Consider the following 19,302-nt stretch of genomic DNA (forward strand, 5'->3'; position numbering starts at 1 on the left):
TGCAACCTCATGAAACACGACCTGACTGCCAACTTCAACGCCACTCTGTTCTATATCCCGCCCAGCAGAAGAAGTAATGCTAGTGAAGACTTCTCCGAATTCCTCCTAGTAAACACTTCCAAAGACAAACTCAACCTACTACTTGGTGACATTAACCTCCACCTAGAGCAACAAGACACCCACAACTGTCAAATAATTATTCTCCTTCTTAGCATCCCTGGGATTTTCCATGCCCCCATGACCGCCATCCACCAGAAAGGCCACTACCTAGACCTAGAACATAACATAAGAACATAAGCAATGCCTCCGCTGGGTCAGACCTGAGGTCCATCATGCCCAGCAGTCCGCTCACGCGGCGGCCCAACAGGTCCAGGACCTGTGCAGTAAACCTCTATCTATACCCTTCTATCCCCTTTTCCAGCAGGAAATTGTCCAATCCTTTCTTAAACCCAAGTACTGTACTCTGCCCAAAACGTCCTCTGGAAGTGCATTCCAAGTATCCACCACACGTTGGGTAAAGAAGAACTTCCTAGCATTAGTTTTGAATCTGTCCCCTTTCAACTTTTCCGAATGTCCTCTTGTTTTTTTATTTTCTGAAAGTTTGAAGAATCTGTCCTTCTCTACTCTCTCTATGCCCTTCATGATCTTATAAGTCTCTGTCATATCCCCTCTAAGTCTCCTCTTCTCCAGGGAAAAGAGACCCAGTTTCTCCAATCTCTCAGCGTATGAGAGGTTTTCCATCCCTTTTATCAAACGTGTCGCTCTCCTCTGAACCCTCTCGAGTAACACCATATCCTTCTTAAGGTACGGCAACCAATATTGGACGCAGTATTCCAGATGCGGCCGCACCATTGCCCGATACAATGGCAGGATAACTTCTACCGTCCTTGTTGTAATACCCTTCTTGATTATGCCTAGCATTCTATTTGCTTTCTTAGCGGCCGCTGCGCACTGTGCCGTCGGCTTCATTGTCATGTCCACCATTACCCCCAAGTCCCTTTCTTGGCTACTCTCATTCAATAATATCCCTCCCATTGTATAGTTGTACCTCGGGTTTCCGCTTCCCACATGCAATACTTTACATTTCTCAACGTTGAACTTCATCTGCCATCTCACCGCCCATTCCCCCAGTTTGTTCAAGTCCCTTTGCAATTCTTCACATTCCTCTTTAGTCCCAGCTCCACTAAATAGTTTTGTATCGTCCGCATCTAAAGACCCTCACTCCTCGCTCATCAGTCTAGCAGATATAATCTGGACAGACACCATCTGGTCAGACTTCCTGAGGGCCAACTTCCAAAATACTATGGAGCAACCCACATCCTCACACATCAACTAAACATAGAAAGGATATCCCAACAACAACCTTCAGCCCCTCCCTTAATCCCACAGAATTCTGGTCCTACTTCAATCTAATATCCAACCCAAACACAGAAATAGATTTCAACACTAACTGGATCACCCTCAGTAATTAGATCCTAGACAAAATCGCTCCACTAAAGAAAGGCAAAAAAAGACATCACTGCGATACATGTGAGTCAAAGTGGTTGAAAGATAATAATAATAATAGCTTTATTTATATCCTGTCATACCTTTTCAGTTCAAGACGGTGTACAACAGTGGTCTCAAACTAACGGCCCGGGGGCCACATGCGGCTCGCTAGGTACTATTTTGAGGCCCTCGGTATGTTTATAATAATCACAAAAGTAAAATAAAACAGTTTCTCAATTATATGTCTCATTAGCTATAAATTACAATATTATTATTAAAACTGAGCCAAAAGGAAAAATTTATAAACTATAAAGAGTTTTGCCTCATGTAAAATTGTCATTTCTTTAATAACTTTTTTTTGAGGTCCTCCAAGTACCTACAAATCCAAAAGGTGGCCCTGCAACGGGTTTGAGTTTGAGACCTCTGGTGTACAACAAGAGGTATATTTGTTTCTGCTAATGTAATGCAGTCACATCTTTGTAAGAATCATTCCTCTTTTGAAATTTCTCTATTTCTCATGCGAAGACTCAAAATGGTCCATGGTGGTGCCAAAAGCCTGTACTTTTGATTCATCATTGGAATCTTTTTAAGTTACCTGGAGGTCTTTACTTTAAAAAAAAAGGACAGATTTTTCTTGGTTGCTGACCTTATGTAGTCTTCTGCTACACAATGGGAGAATCAATTTAAGAATCAGATTTCTCGCTACAATAGAATTAGCAAAAAAAGAAATCCTCAAATATATAAATAATGAAAACACATCAATTAAAAGTGATAATAGTGCTCAGTATAAAAACACCACTTAATACTAGCAACGGTATGTAGTAAGCACGGTATCATTGCACCTACCCTGCCTCCATAATCTAAAAGATCTTATAATTTTTCATAGAATTGATAAGCGATTTTTTTACTTACCTTTGATTAATAGCCAGCTTTGATGTCATGGTAGGTGATATTCACGTTCAATAATTTTTCAGTTGTCCGGTATCCCAACAAAAACCTCAGAATTCCCTCTGTGAAAAATAGTGTCCAAAAATGTGTAAAAACTAGAATAAACATTCAAATTAGTATCAGCAATATAGTTTGCATAGAACTCAATAGTAGTCCACTTGATAACAATCCACTCCTCTTCTTCAACACTGATCATGTTTCGCACAGCTTTATCAAAAAGAAAAACTCAAATCTAGAAAAAAAGGGACGAGCCATATTATCCTTTAATAAATATTATATACATTTGAAAAAATAACAAAAAAGGAGTTTTTTAGCTTCCATATTAAGTGTGAGAAAATTTAGCGACTTATTTGCTTTCTCAGACAAACAGCAGCAGATGAAACAACCACACGTCGTCATGTGTTGAGGCGTAGAAGTTGAAATAGCAGCAATGATGTTTAAAAAGTGCATCACCTATTCACAAAACTTTAATTCACCTATTGTTATCGCAGTGTTAGCCATTCAATTTCTTTGTTAAGTCCCAAAGGAGCTACTGTCTGCCAAGAAAAGATCAAACGTTGTTCCTGGTAAGTTAAAAAAAAGTGAGCGATATCACTGCCCTTGAAAAAGCTAAACTGTTTAATCACACAGAACTTTAAATCACTCAATCTGTGGTGTTGATCTTGCCAGTGCCTTACTAAAGGGGATTCCAATTTATTTGTACGAATTCAGCTAAGATGGTCAGCTATTATTAGTTTCACCGCTCTTTTTGTTTGCCCTATATATATAGTTTATGGCACAGGCAAAAAATACCATAGATCATTTGAGTTGAATTACAATCCGTCTTCCCCCTAAGTTTGAACATTATGTTGACATTGGGGATCATAATCTGTTTCACATTCATTGTAAAAGGACAGTAGCTGCACCCTCCACATTCAAAATGACCACTCTGCTCACAATTAATTTCAGTATGTTTATACTTCAAGCATTCATCAAGGTTTCTACTCCTTTTAAAAGCAAACCGTGGTATTTCTGCAAATTTAGGATGATATTGCAAGATATCCCAATGTTTTCTAATGACCATTTGTAGTTGAGAAGAAATAGGAGAGAAGGGTAAAACGCTTTTTTGGTAAGAACAACCAGTCACGGTCCGCATGAGTAGCCCTTTTGACAGCCTGTTTTAAAACGGGCAGGATAACCTCGATGATGAAAGCGCTGTGCCATTATTCCAGTTTGAGCTTTAAATTCAGATTTAGAGGAGCATAACCGCTTCAGCCGTAGCAGCTGTCCTGTGGGAATGCTGTCCCTTAAGGGTTTTGGATGGTAACTTCTATAGTGTAAAAGGGAATTTTTATCAGTCTCCTTTCTAAAAATGGTTGTTTCAAATGTACCCTGTCTATGCATAAGTTGTAAATCCAAGAAATTGACAGTCGATGCATTCATGGTGGCACTAAACTGTATGTTGGTATTACAGCAGTTTAAATATTGAATGAAGTTATTTAATTCTATCTCTGTGCCTACCCATATAAAAAAGACATCACTTCTCTTTACATGAGTATCCCACAAGTGGAAGCCATTGAAACTCTTCAACAAGTACTGATTTCTTCATCTCAAGTTGGTAATAAGCTTGTTTTCTTTTGACTATGGCTCATTTTGTAATTGAGATAAGAACATAAAGAACATAAGAACATAAGCAGTGCCTCCGCTGGGTCAGACCACAGGTCCATCTTGCCCAGCAGTCCGCTCCCGCGGCGGCCCGAACAGGTCACGGCCTGTCTGAGACACCAGAAGGGGCCCCCTTGCCACCTTGGTTTCCCATTGAGTTTTATCTTCCCATCGAAGTCCTAACCCTCCGGTCTTGCACATGCACTACCTGGTTAGGTTTCTATACTTATTACCTGGTTAGCTTTCTATACCTGTGTTACATCCCAGCACCTCTCTCAGTATCCCACGATCCCTTTATCCCTCAGGAATCCGTCCAATCCCTGTTTGAATCCCTGTACCGTACTCTGCCTGATCACTTCCTCCGGTAGCGCATTCCAAGTGTCCACGACCCTTTGGGTGAAAAAAAACTTCCTTGCATTTGTTTTGAACCTATCTCCCTTCAGTTTCTCCGAATGCCCCCTCGTACTTGTTGTCCCCTTCAGTCTGAAGAATCTGTCCCTATCCACCCTCTCTATGCCCCTCATGATCTTGAAGGTCTCTATCATATCTCCCCTGAGCCTCCTTTTTTCCAGAGAGAATAGTCCCAGCCTATCCAACCTCTCGGCGTATGGGCAGTGTTCCAGCCCTCTTACCAGTTTCGTTGCTCTCCTTTGGACTCTCTCAAGCACTGCCATGTCCTTCTTGAGGTACGGCGACCAATATTGAACGCAGTATTCCAGATGTGGACGCACCATAGCTCTATACAATGGCATGATGACTTCCCGCGTCCTGGTTGTTATGCCCCTCTTTATGATGCCCAGCATCCTGTTGGCTTTTTTCGAGGCTGCTGCGCACTGTGCAGATGGCTTCAGTGATGCATCTACCAGCACACCCAAGTCTCTCTCAAGACTGCTGTCTCCCAATAATGCCCCCCCCAATTTGTATTTGAACAACGGGTTCTTTTTACCTATATGCATGACCTTGCATTTTTCCACGTTAAAGCGCATTTGCCATTTGTTTGCCCAGTCTTCCAGCTTGTCCAGGTCCCTTTGCAGGTCCTCACACTCCTCCCTAGACCTAACTCTGCCGCACAGTTTGGTATCGTCTGCAAATTTTATAACCTCGCACTTTGCCTCTTTTTCCAGGTCATTGATAAATATGTTGAAGAGTAACGGCCCCAGCACCGATCCCTGTGGCACACCGCTCGTGACTCCCCGCCAGTCAGAGTATTGTCCCTTTACTCCGACCCTCTGCAGTCTACCCGACAACCAGTGCTCGATCCATCTGTGCACATCCCCTCCCACCCCGTGGTTCCACAGTTTCCTAAGCAGCCTTTCATGTGGCACCTTGTCGAAAGCCTTTTGAAAATCAAGGTAAATGATGTCTATAGGTTCCCCATTGTCCACCCGACTGCTTATTCCCTCAAAGAAGTACAGAAGGTTCGTTAAGCATGACCTTCCCTTACAGAATCCATGCTGGCTTGTTCTCAGTAGGCCATATCTCTCGATATGCTCGCAAATACCATCCTTGATCATAGCTTCCACCATCTTCCCTATAATTGAAGTCAGGCTCACCGGCCTGTAGTTTCCGGGGTCTCCCCTCGATCCCTTCTTGAAGATAGGTGTGACATTCGCCAATTTCCAGTCCTCTGGTACCTCTCCAGTTTTCAAGGATAGGTTGCAAACATGCTGGATTGTGCCCGCTATTTCTTGTCTTAGTTCTTTCAGAACCCTTGGATGGATCCCGTCTGGGCCCGGCGATTTGCCGCATTTTAACCTGTCTATCTGCTTGAGGACATCCTCCTTACTTACCTCTATGTGTTCTAATTTTTCAGCCTGTTCCCCACTCATGAGCTCCTCTGAGTCCGGTATATTAGATGTGTCTTCTCTCGTGAAAACCGACGAGAAGAACGTGTTCAACCTCTCAGCTACCTCTTTATCCTCCTTGATCACTCCCTTCCTATCCCCATCGTCCAACGGCCCCACCTCCTCTCTCGCTGGTCGCTTCCCCTTTACGTAACTGAAGAATGCCTTGAAGTTTTTCGCCTCCCTGGCCAGCCCCTCTTCATATTTCCCTTTTGCTTTTCTAACCTCTCGGTGGCATTCCTTTTGGCATTTCCTGTGCGCCTGGTGATTTTCCTCCGTTGGGTCCTTTTTCCATCTCCGGAAGGACACTTTCTTGTCGTTTATTGCCCTCTTTACTTCTGTTGAGATCCAAACCGGGTCCTTTGACCGCTTGTTCTTGCCGCCTTTCCTGAAACTTGGGACGTACATTTTTTGTGCTTCCTGCAGGGTGTCCCTGAATAGGGTCCAGGCGCTTCCTACAGTCTCCATCTTAAGGACGTTTTTGAGCTTCCTCCCCACCATTTCCCTCATAGCAGCATAGTTCCCTTTCCTGAAGTTGAGCGCAGTTGTTGCGGTCCTCTTTACTGTGGGTGTCCCATTTTCTAATGTGAATCGGATCGCGTTGTGGTCACTGTTGCCTAGTGGTCCTCCCACTTCTACCCCTCTTGCAGGCCCCCCTAATCCGTTTAAGATGAGGTCAAGAGTAGCACTCCCTCGCGTCGGTTCCTTGACTAGTTGCTCCATGAAGCAGTCCCTCACAGCTTCTACAAATCCTGTTTCCTTAGTGCAGTTGGAGTGACCCGTACTCCAGTCAATCCCCGGGTAGTTGAAGTCCCCCATCACTGTTACACTTCCAGTCCTGCATTCTTGTCTCAGTTCAGCTTCCAAGTCGTGTCCGATTTCCTCCGGCGTACCAGGTGGGCGATAGTACAACCCCAGTTTTATGCCTGTACCCTTGTTTCCCGGCAATTTGACCCATAGCGATTCCAGCCCCTCTGCTTTCTTTGCCATATCCATCCCGACCGAGTAGATAGAGTCCTTTATATATAGTGCTATGCCTCCCCCCTTCTTGTGGGTCCTGTCCCTCCTGTAGAGCTTGTACCCTGGCAGCGCCACATCCCATTGATTCTCCTCTGTCCACCATGTTTCTGTAATTCCAATTATATCCAGTTCCTCCCCCTTGGCTACGGCCTCTAGTTCACCCATCTTGGCCATGAGGCTTCTTGCATTGGCGTATAAGCACCGCAGGTCCCGTCGTTTTTCCTCCACCTCCGTATTTACCTGGGCCGCCTCCCCTTGAATTTCGGGCAGTTCTCCTGTTTCCTGTGCTTCTGCTTTGCCCTTAGCCTTTACTCTCGCAGCTTTCGGTTTCTCCACATTTCCGCCACCCCTCTCCCCAGCTTCTCCTCTGGGTTTTCTAGCCCTACCGGTCTCCTCCTGGGCTATCATCCCTTGAGGCTCTGTTTGATTCCCCTCGCCTTGTGGCACCCCTATATTGCCCTCAGTTTTCGCCCTCGTGCCACCCAGTCCCCTTGTGTCTCTATGCCCCTTAGTCTCTTCCCAGCAAGCTCCCTTTACCTGGTGTTTCCCTCGCTGTCTGATCATAAGATTCACCGGTCTCTCTACTTCCTCCTTGCAGTCAGCCCGTTCAGCATCTGTTCTGGATACTGTTGTCCGAAGCGTCAACATCAGATCAGCTGTCGGCTTTCCCCCTCTCCTCAGTTTAAAGCCCTCTCGATCTCCTTCCTCACATTTGCTGCCAGTAGTCTAGTTCCCGCTGTGCTCAGGTGCAGGCCGTCTCGCCGGTAGAGCTTGCTCTTTCCCCAGAAGGACGTCCAGTTCCTCACAAAGTGGAAGCCCTCCTCCTGGCACCATCTCCTCAACCATGCATTCACAGCCTGGAGGTCTGCCTGCCTCTTTGCATCTGCTCTCGGTACAGGCAGATAAATTGCTTTATGTTTGAGGGTCGCTTTTATGGCCAAATGAAGGGTGTGGCTATGGGGGCGACTGTTGTGCCCTCCATAGCCTGCCTATACATGGCTAAATTTGAAAAGAAATTTGTCTACTCTGCCAGCTTTTATTCTAAAGTATTTACCTGGAGACATTTCATTGATGGAGCCAGCTAGCAGCAATTTGAGCTTGTGGTTTCAGGGGGTGGCTCTCAGCCAGGGCTAGCTTCTTCGGATTTCAGAGTGGATAAGTCTTCCATAGATGCTAGCCTGTTGGGTTTCGGGCTCATTGCGGGGCCTGTTCCATTCAGGTGTAGTGGACACCTGGTCCGCAACGTTGGTTGACCTATAATCTGGAGCTTTGGGAAATTCGGATGATGCCACTAGGTCTCCAGCCCCTTTAGAAAGGCCAGCAGTGCAAGTCTCTTCGATGACACAGCGATGGCATATGTACTTCACGAGGGAGCTCTAGTGCTCTGTCTCGTAGACCAGAAAATTTGGCAGTGTTCCTCTCGGCAGAAGAACAACTTCTATCTTTCTCGGCGACCCATGGGGCCAGAGTCGACAATGTTCTGGCCATCTTCCTCGGCCAGTAGTTCCTGGTCTCAGGAGCATGGTTCCATAGGAACCATTCCATCTGCTCTTACAAGAGCTAGGGTTTGCCCCAGAGGGTCTTGTTGGCTTCGGCAGAGATCTCAAAGGCCAGGCGCCTTTTCGGTCAATTAACAGCGCGGAAGCTAGAGCCCAATGTCTTGGTTTGACCCTGGTGGTGTCATGAGTTCCGGAGCCGGATGTCTTGGTTTGACCCTGGTGGTGTCATGAGTTCCTGTATGATAATCCTTTCATGGCCTCTGGTTGGTCGGGTCTTCTGCCAGAAAACCATGCATTCCAGACTGGTGTCGCTAATGACTTCGGATTGGTATGCGGTTCTCGTAGCAGGACGAGAGGCTCCGGCACTCTTTTCTTCAGTATCTTCTTAGTCAGGTACCGGTGGCATGGAGATCACTCGGTGTTTTGGTCTCTTGAGTGCTCAACCTTGATGAGCTGTTATTTGGATGTAGTTTTCTTGACTCTTTTGTGCTCAAAGTTCTCTCTACTATGGCTTCTTCTGTCAAAGCTTGGTATGCTTTCTCACAGTGGAGCGCTAGGAATCGGGTGGAGCCTAAGAAGACTCTCAGTTAGGTAGTCCTGGCTTTCCTTCTGGAGGTTTTAGACTGAAGTCTGGCAGTGGTCTCCCTGAAAGTTCAGGTTACTGTCCTTGTGTGTTTACAAGCGCACTGAGGTGCTAGTTCGCTTACTGGTCTTTCAGATGTGACCAAGCGTATGATAGGGGCACTTCGTCTGTGTCCTTCCTTGCGTCTTCCTTTCCCTTCATGGAATCTTAGCATCCTTTTACAGGGCCTTGGTGAGGCCCCCTTTGAAAGATGTTTTTTCTGGTCACCGTTGTCTCAGCATGGTGTAGTTTGAAGTTTCTGCTCTTGCGGGGAACCCTTTCTCCTTTTTTCGGATGTGGGTGTTTTTCTCCGTACTGTACCTTCCTTCTTGCCGGAAGTGGTGTTGGCTTTCCAAGTCCGTCAGGAGGTTAGGTTGCTGGCATTTCATCCATCAGGTTTGGAGTGCACAGATCAGATCTTCTGCAGTTTGAATGTCAGGAGAGTCTTGCTCCTTTATTTGGGAAGAACAATTGAGTTCAGGTTGTCTGATCACCTTTTTGTTCTCACTGCTGCGCTTCACCTTGGTAGGCCAGCATCCATGTCCTCGATCATTTGATGGATTAGAATGGTCATTTCCGCGACTTCCATCACCTGTGAAAAGCAGCTGCCGTTCTTGTTTACAGCATTCAACAAGAAGTGTGGCTGCGTCGTAGGGTGCATCTCACGTGATTTATCCTTTGATGAAATTTGTAGAGTGGTTTCTTGGTCCTGTCTTCATACTTTTGCCCGGTTTTTCCAAGTTGTTGTGTCAACAAGTTCTGATGCCATTTTCTGGGACCTCAGGTTTGAGGGCAGGCTCTTCTGTTCCTCCCTAGCTACCGTGGCTTTGGTACGTCACCTAGCATATGGAATCCGGAAGGGGCATAACAGAATGGAAAATTAGGTTTATACCTTCAGTTATCTTCTTTCTGTTAGTCTCTTCAGGATTCCATACGACCCACCCTCTCTGTCTTCAGTCAGTTGTTGGAGTAGCCTGCTCCTTTCTGCCTCAGTCACTCATTACAGGTTTGAAGGTTTTCCAGCCAGTTGGCAGATCCTGTGGGGAGTTTCTATGAGTATGCACATTACTGAAGGCCTTTCTTGGGGTGCTCGCTGCACACAGCAGGTCAGTACTGCATTGTTCCTGAATTGCCTTTGTGCCTGTTTTTCACTTGTTAATATTTTGCAGAGCAAGCCAGTTCATGATTTACTTGTGTTGATGGGGATTCTTTCCCATACCCCCTTGTCCTGGATTTGCAAGTATATGCTTAGCTTTTGGATTGAACGAAGGTTGTTTGACCTACTCCCAACCCTAATCATTGTCTTATTTGGTAGATTCTCCCTAGTGGAAAATAGTAGTGCCAGAGGCAGAAGCAAGTGGGTATTATTTCTGCCTTCCAGTGCTGAAGTGGGGGTGGGATTGGTGATCCGGAGGATGGAAGCTAGTAGGAAAGGGAAAGAGAGGATGCAAGGGGATAGGGAGCAGGGAGTTAAGGTTAGATACATGCAGGGGGGAAGGAAAGCCTATATGTCTACAGCCAAGACACATCTCTACCCTGTCACACACACACTCGTACACTCAATATTCATCCCCTAAAATACCAACATTACACTATAATTTTACACCCATATGCATACATGTACATACTCGCTTACATCCTGATGCATCCCTTTCCCTCTCTTAATACATACTTCCTACACCCAACATAAACACATACGCCCCCCCACTAATATACAATTAAACTCTCTTTAGAAATAAATATATATAATGTGCTTCTGATACAAACAGACACATACTCACACCATCATATCCCATGTTTTCTTTTTCCATTTCCCACTCACATATCCATTACTGTCCTACTGTGAATGAGGTGTAAATCCTGTCACCAGAGACCAGGAACTTGAAGAGAAACGCCTCACTGAAAAAAAGCACTTCCAGAAGACTGTGTGGGTCTAAGAAAAAAGGAAACAGAGACTTTAAAGAAACTGATGCCAATTCATTTGTATACCGGGGAATTGCCTGCCTGGAAAGACCTATAGCTTCACCCTGATATTAAGAGGAACCTCTTCTCATGACCTCCAGAATGAAAGAATCCAGAAGGCTATGTGCATCTGGTAGCGCTAAAGAAATAATTAATAGTGGTAGTAGAAGGAAGTACTTGTCAACGAGGACTCTCTAGGCGACTCTTGGGGGGATGCATGCTGGCTCCCGCCTAACCCCCAGAGTGTGACTGGAAGTAACTAGAGGAGCCAAGTGACTAGAAGTGACCGGAATTGGAGGAGTCAAGTGCCCGGAAAGGGACTGAAGAAACACAAGGGCCAGAAGTGGCTGAAAGAACCAATGGTCTCAAAGGGCTTAAGTGACTGGTAGCAGTCATTAAGATCCTGAAGAGTATAATAAAGTTCAGAAACTACACTAAGTGGATGAACAACATCTACTGTGATGTATTTTACCATGACTTATATCCCACAATTTTTCTTCGAGGAATCATTGCAGTTCATGTTATATTAGACAAAGAGAACCTGAGTAAACACATAACATAGTTTTTAAATTAGTTATCAAACATCCATAATTACCAGTGTGAAAGATTAACTACCCATGAAACTTAATAGCTGATTGCAACCAAATGCTTCCTGTAATTTTATATTAATCTTTCACATTTTTGTTGAGAAATCTTAGCCCACTCTTCTTTGCAGATCTGCTTTAATTCAGACACATCTCTGCATGAGCTACTTTGTTCAGGTTCTGTCACAGCATTCTATTGCTTTTAAGTCAAGACTTTGACTAGGCCAATCCAAAACTTTAATTTTGTTTCTCCTTAGCCATTCAGATATAGGCTTACTTTTGTGTTTTGGAGTGTTGTCATGTTGCATAACATAACCCAGTGTCAGCACATCAGCCAACATTCTTGAGTACAGTGGCAGGTTTCATGTTTCCTTCATTAATGGCAAGTATTCCAAGTCCTGAAGTAGAAAAGCATCTTCACATCAACACACTACCACTACCATGCTTTACTATTGGTCAAATATTTCAAATACTTGTGATGTTATAATGATATATCATTTTCTTCTTAACTGTATATTTTTATGGTGACAAAACTTTGACCTTGTACTACTGTAAACTGTTCTAAGCCATTGGTTAGGATAGTATATAAAAGTACTTATTGGTATGATGTTCATGGAATGTTGTATTTGCTTTATGCTAGACATAATAAGAACATAAGAATTGCCACTGCTGAGTCAGACCAGTGGTCCATCATGCCCAGCAGTCCGCTCACGCGGTGGCCCTCTGGTCTAAGACCAGCACCCTAACTGAAACTAGCCCTACCAGCTCACGTTCTTGTTCAACAGAAACTTGTCTAACTTTGTCTTGAATCCTTGGAGGGTGTTTTCCCCTTTAACAGCCTCTGGAAGGGTGTTCCAGCTTTCTACCACTCTGGGTGAAGAAGAACTTCCTTACGCTTGTACGGAATCTATCCCCTTTCAACTTTAGAGAGTGCTCTCTTGTTCACCCTACCTTGGAGAGAGTGAACAACCTGTCCTTATCTACTAAGTCTATCCCCTTCAGTACCTTGAATGTTTCGATCATGTCCCCTCTCAATCTCCTCTGTTCGAGAGAGAAGAGGCCCAGTTTCTCTAATCTTTCGCTGTACGACAGCTCCTCCAGCCCCTTAACATCTTAGTCGCTCTTCTCTGGACCCTTTCGAGTAGTACCGTGTCCTTCTTCAGGTACGGCGACCAGTGCTGGACGCAGTACTCCAGGTGAGAGAGTACCATGGCTTACCAGTACAGCAGTACCAGTACAGCGTACCAGTACAGCAGCATGATAACCTTCTCTGATCTGTTCATGATCCCCTTCTTTATCATTCCTAGCATTCTGTTTGCCCTTTTTGCTGCCGCCGCACATTGTGTGTACGACTTCATCGACCTGTCGATCAGAACTCCCAAGTCCCTTTCCTGGGAGGTCTCTCCAAGTACCGCCCCGGACATCCTGTATTCGTGCATGAGATTTTTGTTACCAACATGCATAACTTTACACTTATCCACGTTGAACCTCATCTGCCATGTTGATGCCCATTCCTCGAGCTTGATTATGTCATGTTGCAGATCTTCGCAATCCCCCCTGCGTCTTTACTACTCTGAATAACTATGTTGTCCAGAGAGTTCCACTTTTGACTGATCTGCTCATAGAACATTATCCCAAAAGGCTAAGGAATCATCTATTTGTGTTTTTGTAAATGTGAGACCAGCATTGATGTTACGCTTAGATAGCAGTGGTTTTCACATTGTTCCGTGAATCCCATTTTTGACCCTTTTTTTCTTATTGTAGAATCCTGAACACTTACTTTAGCTGAGGTTAGAGAAGCCTGCACTTCTTTGGATGATGATCTGGGATGTTTTATGACTTCCTGGATAAGTTTGTTACTGTGCCCTTGGAGTAATTTTGGCAGACCAGCCACTACTAGGAAAATTCACCATTGTTCTAAGACTTCTCAATTTGGAGATAATAGCTTTCACTGTGGTTCGGTGGAGTCCTGTAACTTTAGAAATGGCTTTGTAATCATTTCCAGACTGACATATTTTCACAACTTTTTTTTCTTCATCTCTTCTGGAATTTACTTTGATCATGGTATAGCAATCTTGTAGTAGTTTTGTGGTGACTATTACACTCTTTTAGTAAAGTTCAGTGTATAGTGAGGTATAGTTTGAAGTTTGACTAATTACTACTACCATTACTCATAAAGTAACTAAGGGGGTAGTTACTTTTTCACATGTGTGAAATAGGTATTGTACAACTTGTTGCATATGAAGTTACAGTGTACAAAATGTGATGTGTTTGTGTAATATTACATTTTATTTTAAAGATCAGAAACCATTCAATGTGACATATATCCAGTTACAGGAGAAATCAGTCATCCTGTATATCATAGGGCCATAGAAAACAGAAAAGGCAACCTGTGGGCTCAAAATCTTTATTGTAGTCAAGACTCAACACGTACTTGTTGCCTCAGGAGTCTGAACTGCAATGCAATATTATATGTTGCTGTTTCCCTCTCTTGTTGATATGGTATTTAACTCAAGTATGCAAGCGAGCAATTGAAGCTGACGAAAGTGAATGATAAGAATATATCCACTGGACTGAGCAGTCTGACGGTTCCAGAAAATTGGTGGAAGAACGTGTCGAGTCTTGACTACAATAAAAATATTGAATACCACAGGTCGCCTTTTCTCTTTTCTGTGTCTCTATTGTGGTAAGGAAGGATCTCATTTTTGGGTGCAGTGCATCATAGGTCCATGCCATATGTCTTGGTTCTTTTAATATTCTCAACTTAAAGAACAGTTCTTTAATTTAGTTTTGCTTGTTGAGCTATATAATATTGTAGGAGTTACATAGCATGCCTAAGAATATTGTGCTAGTATACATATAAATTCAATGCTACTATTCTGATGTATAAATAGGGTGCCTATATTTTCAGAAGTGGAAATACATAATAATGGAATGAAGTAATATTAAAGCAGTAGTGTCTGTCTTTAGTCATGTGATGAAGGGAGGGGATGGGGAGACATAAAAGAATTTCGGATTTTAGCACATATCTTTCTCAGTAGTTCAAGATGGACTAATTGGCTCTTTTTTTTGCTGCCAGCTGTTATCATGTCCTAGCACTTAAGATCCTTTATGTTTATCTTATAGATGGTGCTGCTTTGTAATGCTTCATGCTGACCAAGATGGAGAAAAACTACAAGCCTTGTTTCGTCTCTTGACAGAGCTGCTAGAACGAATAAAAATAGTAGAGGCACTCAGTACAGTACCTCAGATGTATTGCTTGGCTGTTGTTGAGGTTGTGAGGAGAAAGATGTTCATAAAACACTATAGGGAGGTAAGCACAAGAATATGTTTGCCAGGTTTTTTCACATGTGCATGCATGAATTAATGCACCATAGAAACTGTATTTTTCTTTATTACTACAGTGGGCAAATGCTTTGGTAAAAGATGGGAAAAATCTCTATGAAGCTGAAAAGGCAAAAAGGGAAACTTTCGGAAAATTATTTAGTAAGTGTTTTATTTATTTACTCCACTTGATATATTGTCTCATCCTATTTTTCACAAGGCAATACATGAAAATTAAGTAAGTAGTAATATAAGTTATATTACAAGTACTAACCCAGGACAAGCAGGCAGCGTATTTTCACAGATGGGTGATGTCATCCATGGAACCTGGTACGGACAGTGCTAGTTTACTGTCACTTTAAGCTTTTAGCGAAGCTTGGAGACTGCCCGCACCACGCATGCACAAGTGCCTTCCTGCCCAATACTGGCTCGCAAGGTTGACAGTTTTTCATTTTCCACGGAGTGAAGAAGGCATTTCTAGATTTCGTTCAAACAAGTTTGCCTTCCTGTGTAGGGACGCCATTCTGAAACAGGGCGAAATTGGCACACTGATTTCACTGTCCCTGTGAAAGAATCATGAGCCCCTGTGAGGAATTATGAATTATTCCCATTCCCTTTCCCTTCTTGCCATGCAGCCATTTTAAGTAAAGGAAAATACTAGCATCTTGTCACAAGACTTTTGCCACATATTAACCTGACACAGGTTTACCCTTATCTTATCTCTTATCTTGTTTAAGCATCCCTTATATGGGCAACAATCAGACTTTGCCTATGTGCCAAAGCAGACCCTGACTTAAGGCTAATCAAGAAAGCTTAAGAAATATGAATTATAACCTTTGGACTGTCACATGCAATAGCAAGATTGGAGACATATCAGAAATGTACACATTGGGAATCACTTTATTGTAACTGTTATTATGTATTCATATGTCACATGAGATAGTAGCTTTGTGAAGCACATGAAATAGATAAACAATAAGTTACCTTGGTCTAATCCTCACTGTAAATGCATTCTGAAATTATAATCCTGTAGAACATTAGCTAGCATTAGCTAAGTAATTAATGGAGCTATTATTCTCAATAAAAAGGGGGAGAGACCATTCATTTGCAGCGCCTCCTCCCGATTCTAAGACTGCATGTGTGTGTTTCCTTTGTGGCATTCCTACATTCCTGCTTCGATTTTTCTTTTTTCTTGCCACTATACAATGTAGCTTCAGAATGCTTTAACCTCTTTCTAACTTCGAACCTATTAACATTTTTATGCCTTCAGCCTTACTGAGGGCATTGACAGGTTTCCGGCAGAACTTTCACTTGACCCTCGGTTCCCTCCTGGTCTTCAAGACTTCTCCCGGGCTGCGGTAGTTTTACTCCTTTGTATTCTTTTTCTGTCTGGAAATTCTCCTGATATTCCAGGGCTTAAAAAAATTTTTTTAATTACAATAGTAACAAATAACATATATCTCTATTAGGCCTGGACCACAGGTACCCTCTTCTAGCTGTTAAGGCTTGTTATTTTTCCCTTGGTAATCCCATTTTATGTCGGTACCCTTAGATATCGATATCTTTATCAAGCATCATTTTCATACTCAACATGAGAAACCTCAACAAATGTTGCAGGCATCCATAGCATTGAGTCACTCAATGCATGCCTTATATTGACGCTATCATTCTTCGATGTAGGCTGTCATCTCTGAAGCGTGCCTCTCCATTGGGGTTACCAATGCTTCGATACCCTGCTGCACCTTATGTACCAGCTTCATAGCACATGGTACCGGTGCATCCACTCCAGATGTGCAACCAGAACTGCTCTATGGAGGGATGGCCAAGAAGATGGGCTGCTGTGAGTTCCCGTAGTCTCTCGAGACTATAGCGGGAACTCCCCACAGCCATTTCCTATTGACAATCTACACAGGGCAGGAGTGTAGGAAGATCGCTCTTGCCCTGAAAGCCCGCTAGACCACCAGGTAAGGCTGGGACATCGGGGGGAAGGCTAAACTATGGGTTTTTTTTCTTTTTTATCCCCTCCCCAAAAAATCGCGAATATTTGAAATCGCGATTGTCAAAACCGCAAATGGGGAGGGGGAAGTGTAATGCTAATTGGCATCAATGCCCTTCCCATATACATCAGTACTGGCCCAGCTTTACTATATCTTATTGATCCTTATGGTATCAGATCTCACTCTCTCTGTCATAAGTCGAGGTCCATCAATGCTCGGTACCGTTGATTATTTCTCGGTACCATCATTTCTCTCAGTATCAATAGAAACATAGAAACATGACGGCAGAAAAAGGCCAAATGGCCCATCTAGTCTGCCCATCCACAGAAACCATTATCTCTTTCTCTCTCTCAGAGATCCCATGTGCCTATCCCAGGTCCTTTTGAATTCAGATACAGTCTCTGTTTCCACCACCTCTACCACCTATTTCATAAAAAATATTTCCTCAAATTACTCCGGAGCCTATCACCTCTTAACTTCATCCTATGCCCTCTCATTGCAGAGTTTCCTTTCAAATGAAAGAGACTCGACTCATGCGCATTTATATTATGTAGGTATTTAAATGTCTCTATCATATCTCCCCTCTCCCACCTTTCCTCCAAAGTACACAGATTGAGATCTTTAAGTCTGTCCCCCATACTCCTTATCACAAAGATCACACACCATTTTAGTAGCCTTCCTCTGGACCGACTCCATCCTTTTTATATCTTTTTGAAAGTGCGGCCTGCAGAATTGTACACAATATTCTAAATGAGGTCTCACCAGAGTCTTATACAGAGGCATCAATACCTCCATGTAGCAGTACTAAATAATGGAGGATTGTTATTGGTACCACTTCTTCCATAAGATGTTCTTCGGTATCGTTCCTATTGATGCCTCACAGTCCTTCTTCTAGATGGTACCATAGACATCCTAATGTCAATCTTCACTACTTCCTGTCTATCAATTGACATATATGACTTGTCATGGCAAGTTCTCCATCCACGCATCTGCTGTAAGACTTCAATTTATGCCAGGAATCTTCAGCATTGAGTAAGACGATTCAGGCCATCCATCAACTGCATTCGTTGTAACCTGGCTGTCTGCACCACTGGCCTCAACTGGGAATTTCAGTGTCTTGGAGCAGAGCATCAGAACCAGATTGTCCTACCTCTGCAATCCACACACCTATCCCACTACACTTTCTACAATAATAGATGTATTCAGTGATTAAAACTTCTGCTCTTTTTGACTTTCATTTCTGGTCTTGGAAAGTACCACTTCTACTCTACGTTATCTTTTCCTATTTGAATCCATGAACCTAGAACACTGACCTCTCTCTGGGTAAGGCCAGTCACCCTATCATACAACCACCTAAGCCATGCAGGGCTTCACATAACCGGTTGTTTCCTTTTCATCCTTAAACATTCCACATTCCAGAACTCAACTAGGCATTCTACCTGGGTCTTCATAACACCTCACTCTCCTATGTTCGCATTCGGCTACTACTATGTGATCAGGTTAAATTTACCAGCCTCAATCAATGATGGCTTTACTGGATTACAGTATTTGTCTTTTACTCTTATTGAGCACATTTTTGTACCAGTCACTAGTTCACCAATTTCCTTCTCCTTTCATTACTCTATACAATACTCATATCAGATGGTATGTCCGTGTTCATTCAGTGGTACTGCACTATTTATTCTTTATTTAGAAGCCAACTCTCTCTTCATCCCTTTCAGTTAAGTTAAGGAGTCCCATCTGTGAGAATATGCTGCCTGCTTGTCCTGGGATAAAGCACAGTTATTTACCTGTAACAGGTGTTATCCAAGGACAGCAGGCTGTTGTTTTCACAGCTTGCCCACCTCCCCTAGTTGGCTTCTTCACTTGGGCATAGAACTGACGACCTCGCGAGCCGGCGTTGGACGGGAAGGCACTTGAGCATGCATGGTGCGGGCAATCTTGAGCTTCACTTAAAGCTTAAAGTGACAGTAGACTTTTGCACTGTCTGTACTGGGCTCCGTGGATGATGTCACCCATCTGTGAGAATATCTGGCTTTACTATTTTTCTTCTCTGCTCTTTTTGATTTAAAAAATTGTATTAAAATTTTTAGTCTTACAAACTATAATAATCTATAATAAACTCATTTTCATAAGATTTTATAACCAAAGTTGATAGTTTTCTCTAATTGCAAAATACATTAAAATATGCAGTTCTATTTTCTGAAGTTCTTAGTTTTAGCACGGGCCAGCTCAGTAAATCCCATAGGGATTTAAAGAGCCTCGGGGCTTTTGCCACACAACACTCGCTAATGTGAAGAAGCCCATAGCTAGTCAGTGTTTTGACAGCACATTTAGCTCACTGTTTTGTTCTAGAAGAAAACAAATTAT

At 43.2% G+C, this 19,302-nt stretch overlaps 1 protein-coding gene across 6 annotated transcripts in view; it reads left to right on the forward strand.

Annotated features, from left to right (window-relative positions):
- RB1CC1 (RB1 inducible coiled-coil 1) overlaps positions 1 to 19,302 on the forward strand; it is a 325,791-nt gene that overhangs the window by 167,278 nt on the left and 139,211 nt on the right. For all 6 annotated transcript variants that reach the window (XM_033933671.1, XM_033933675.1, XM_033933676.1 and 3 more), the window contains 2 exons: positions 14,738 to 14,924; positions 15,016 to 15,097. In XM_033933671.1, coding sequence (XP_033789562.1) covers positions 14,738 to 14,924; positions 15,016 to 15,097 — 269 coding nt within the window. The remainder of the gene's footprint in view (positions 1 to 14,737; positions 14,925 to 15,015; positions 15,098 to 19,302) is intronic.

The sequence above is a fragment of the Geotrypetes seraphini genome, chromosome 2, assembly GCF_902459505.1.
Source record: "Geotrypetes seraphini chromosome 2, aGeoSer1.1, whole genome shotgun sequence".
Classification (NCBI taxonomy): Eukaryota; Metazoa; Chordata; class Amphibia; order Gymnophiona; family Dermophiidae; genus Geotrypetes; species Geotrypetes seraphini.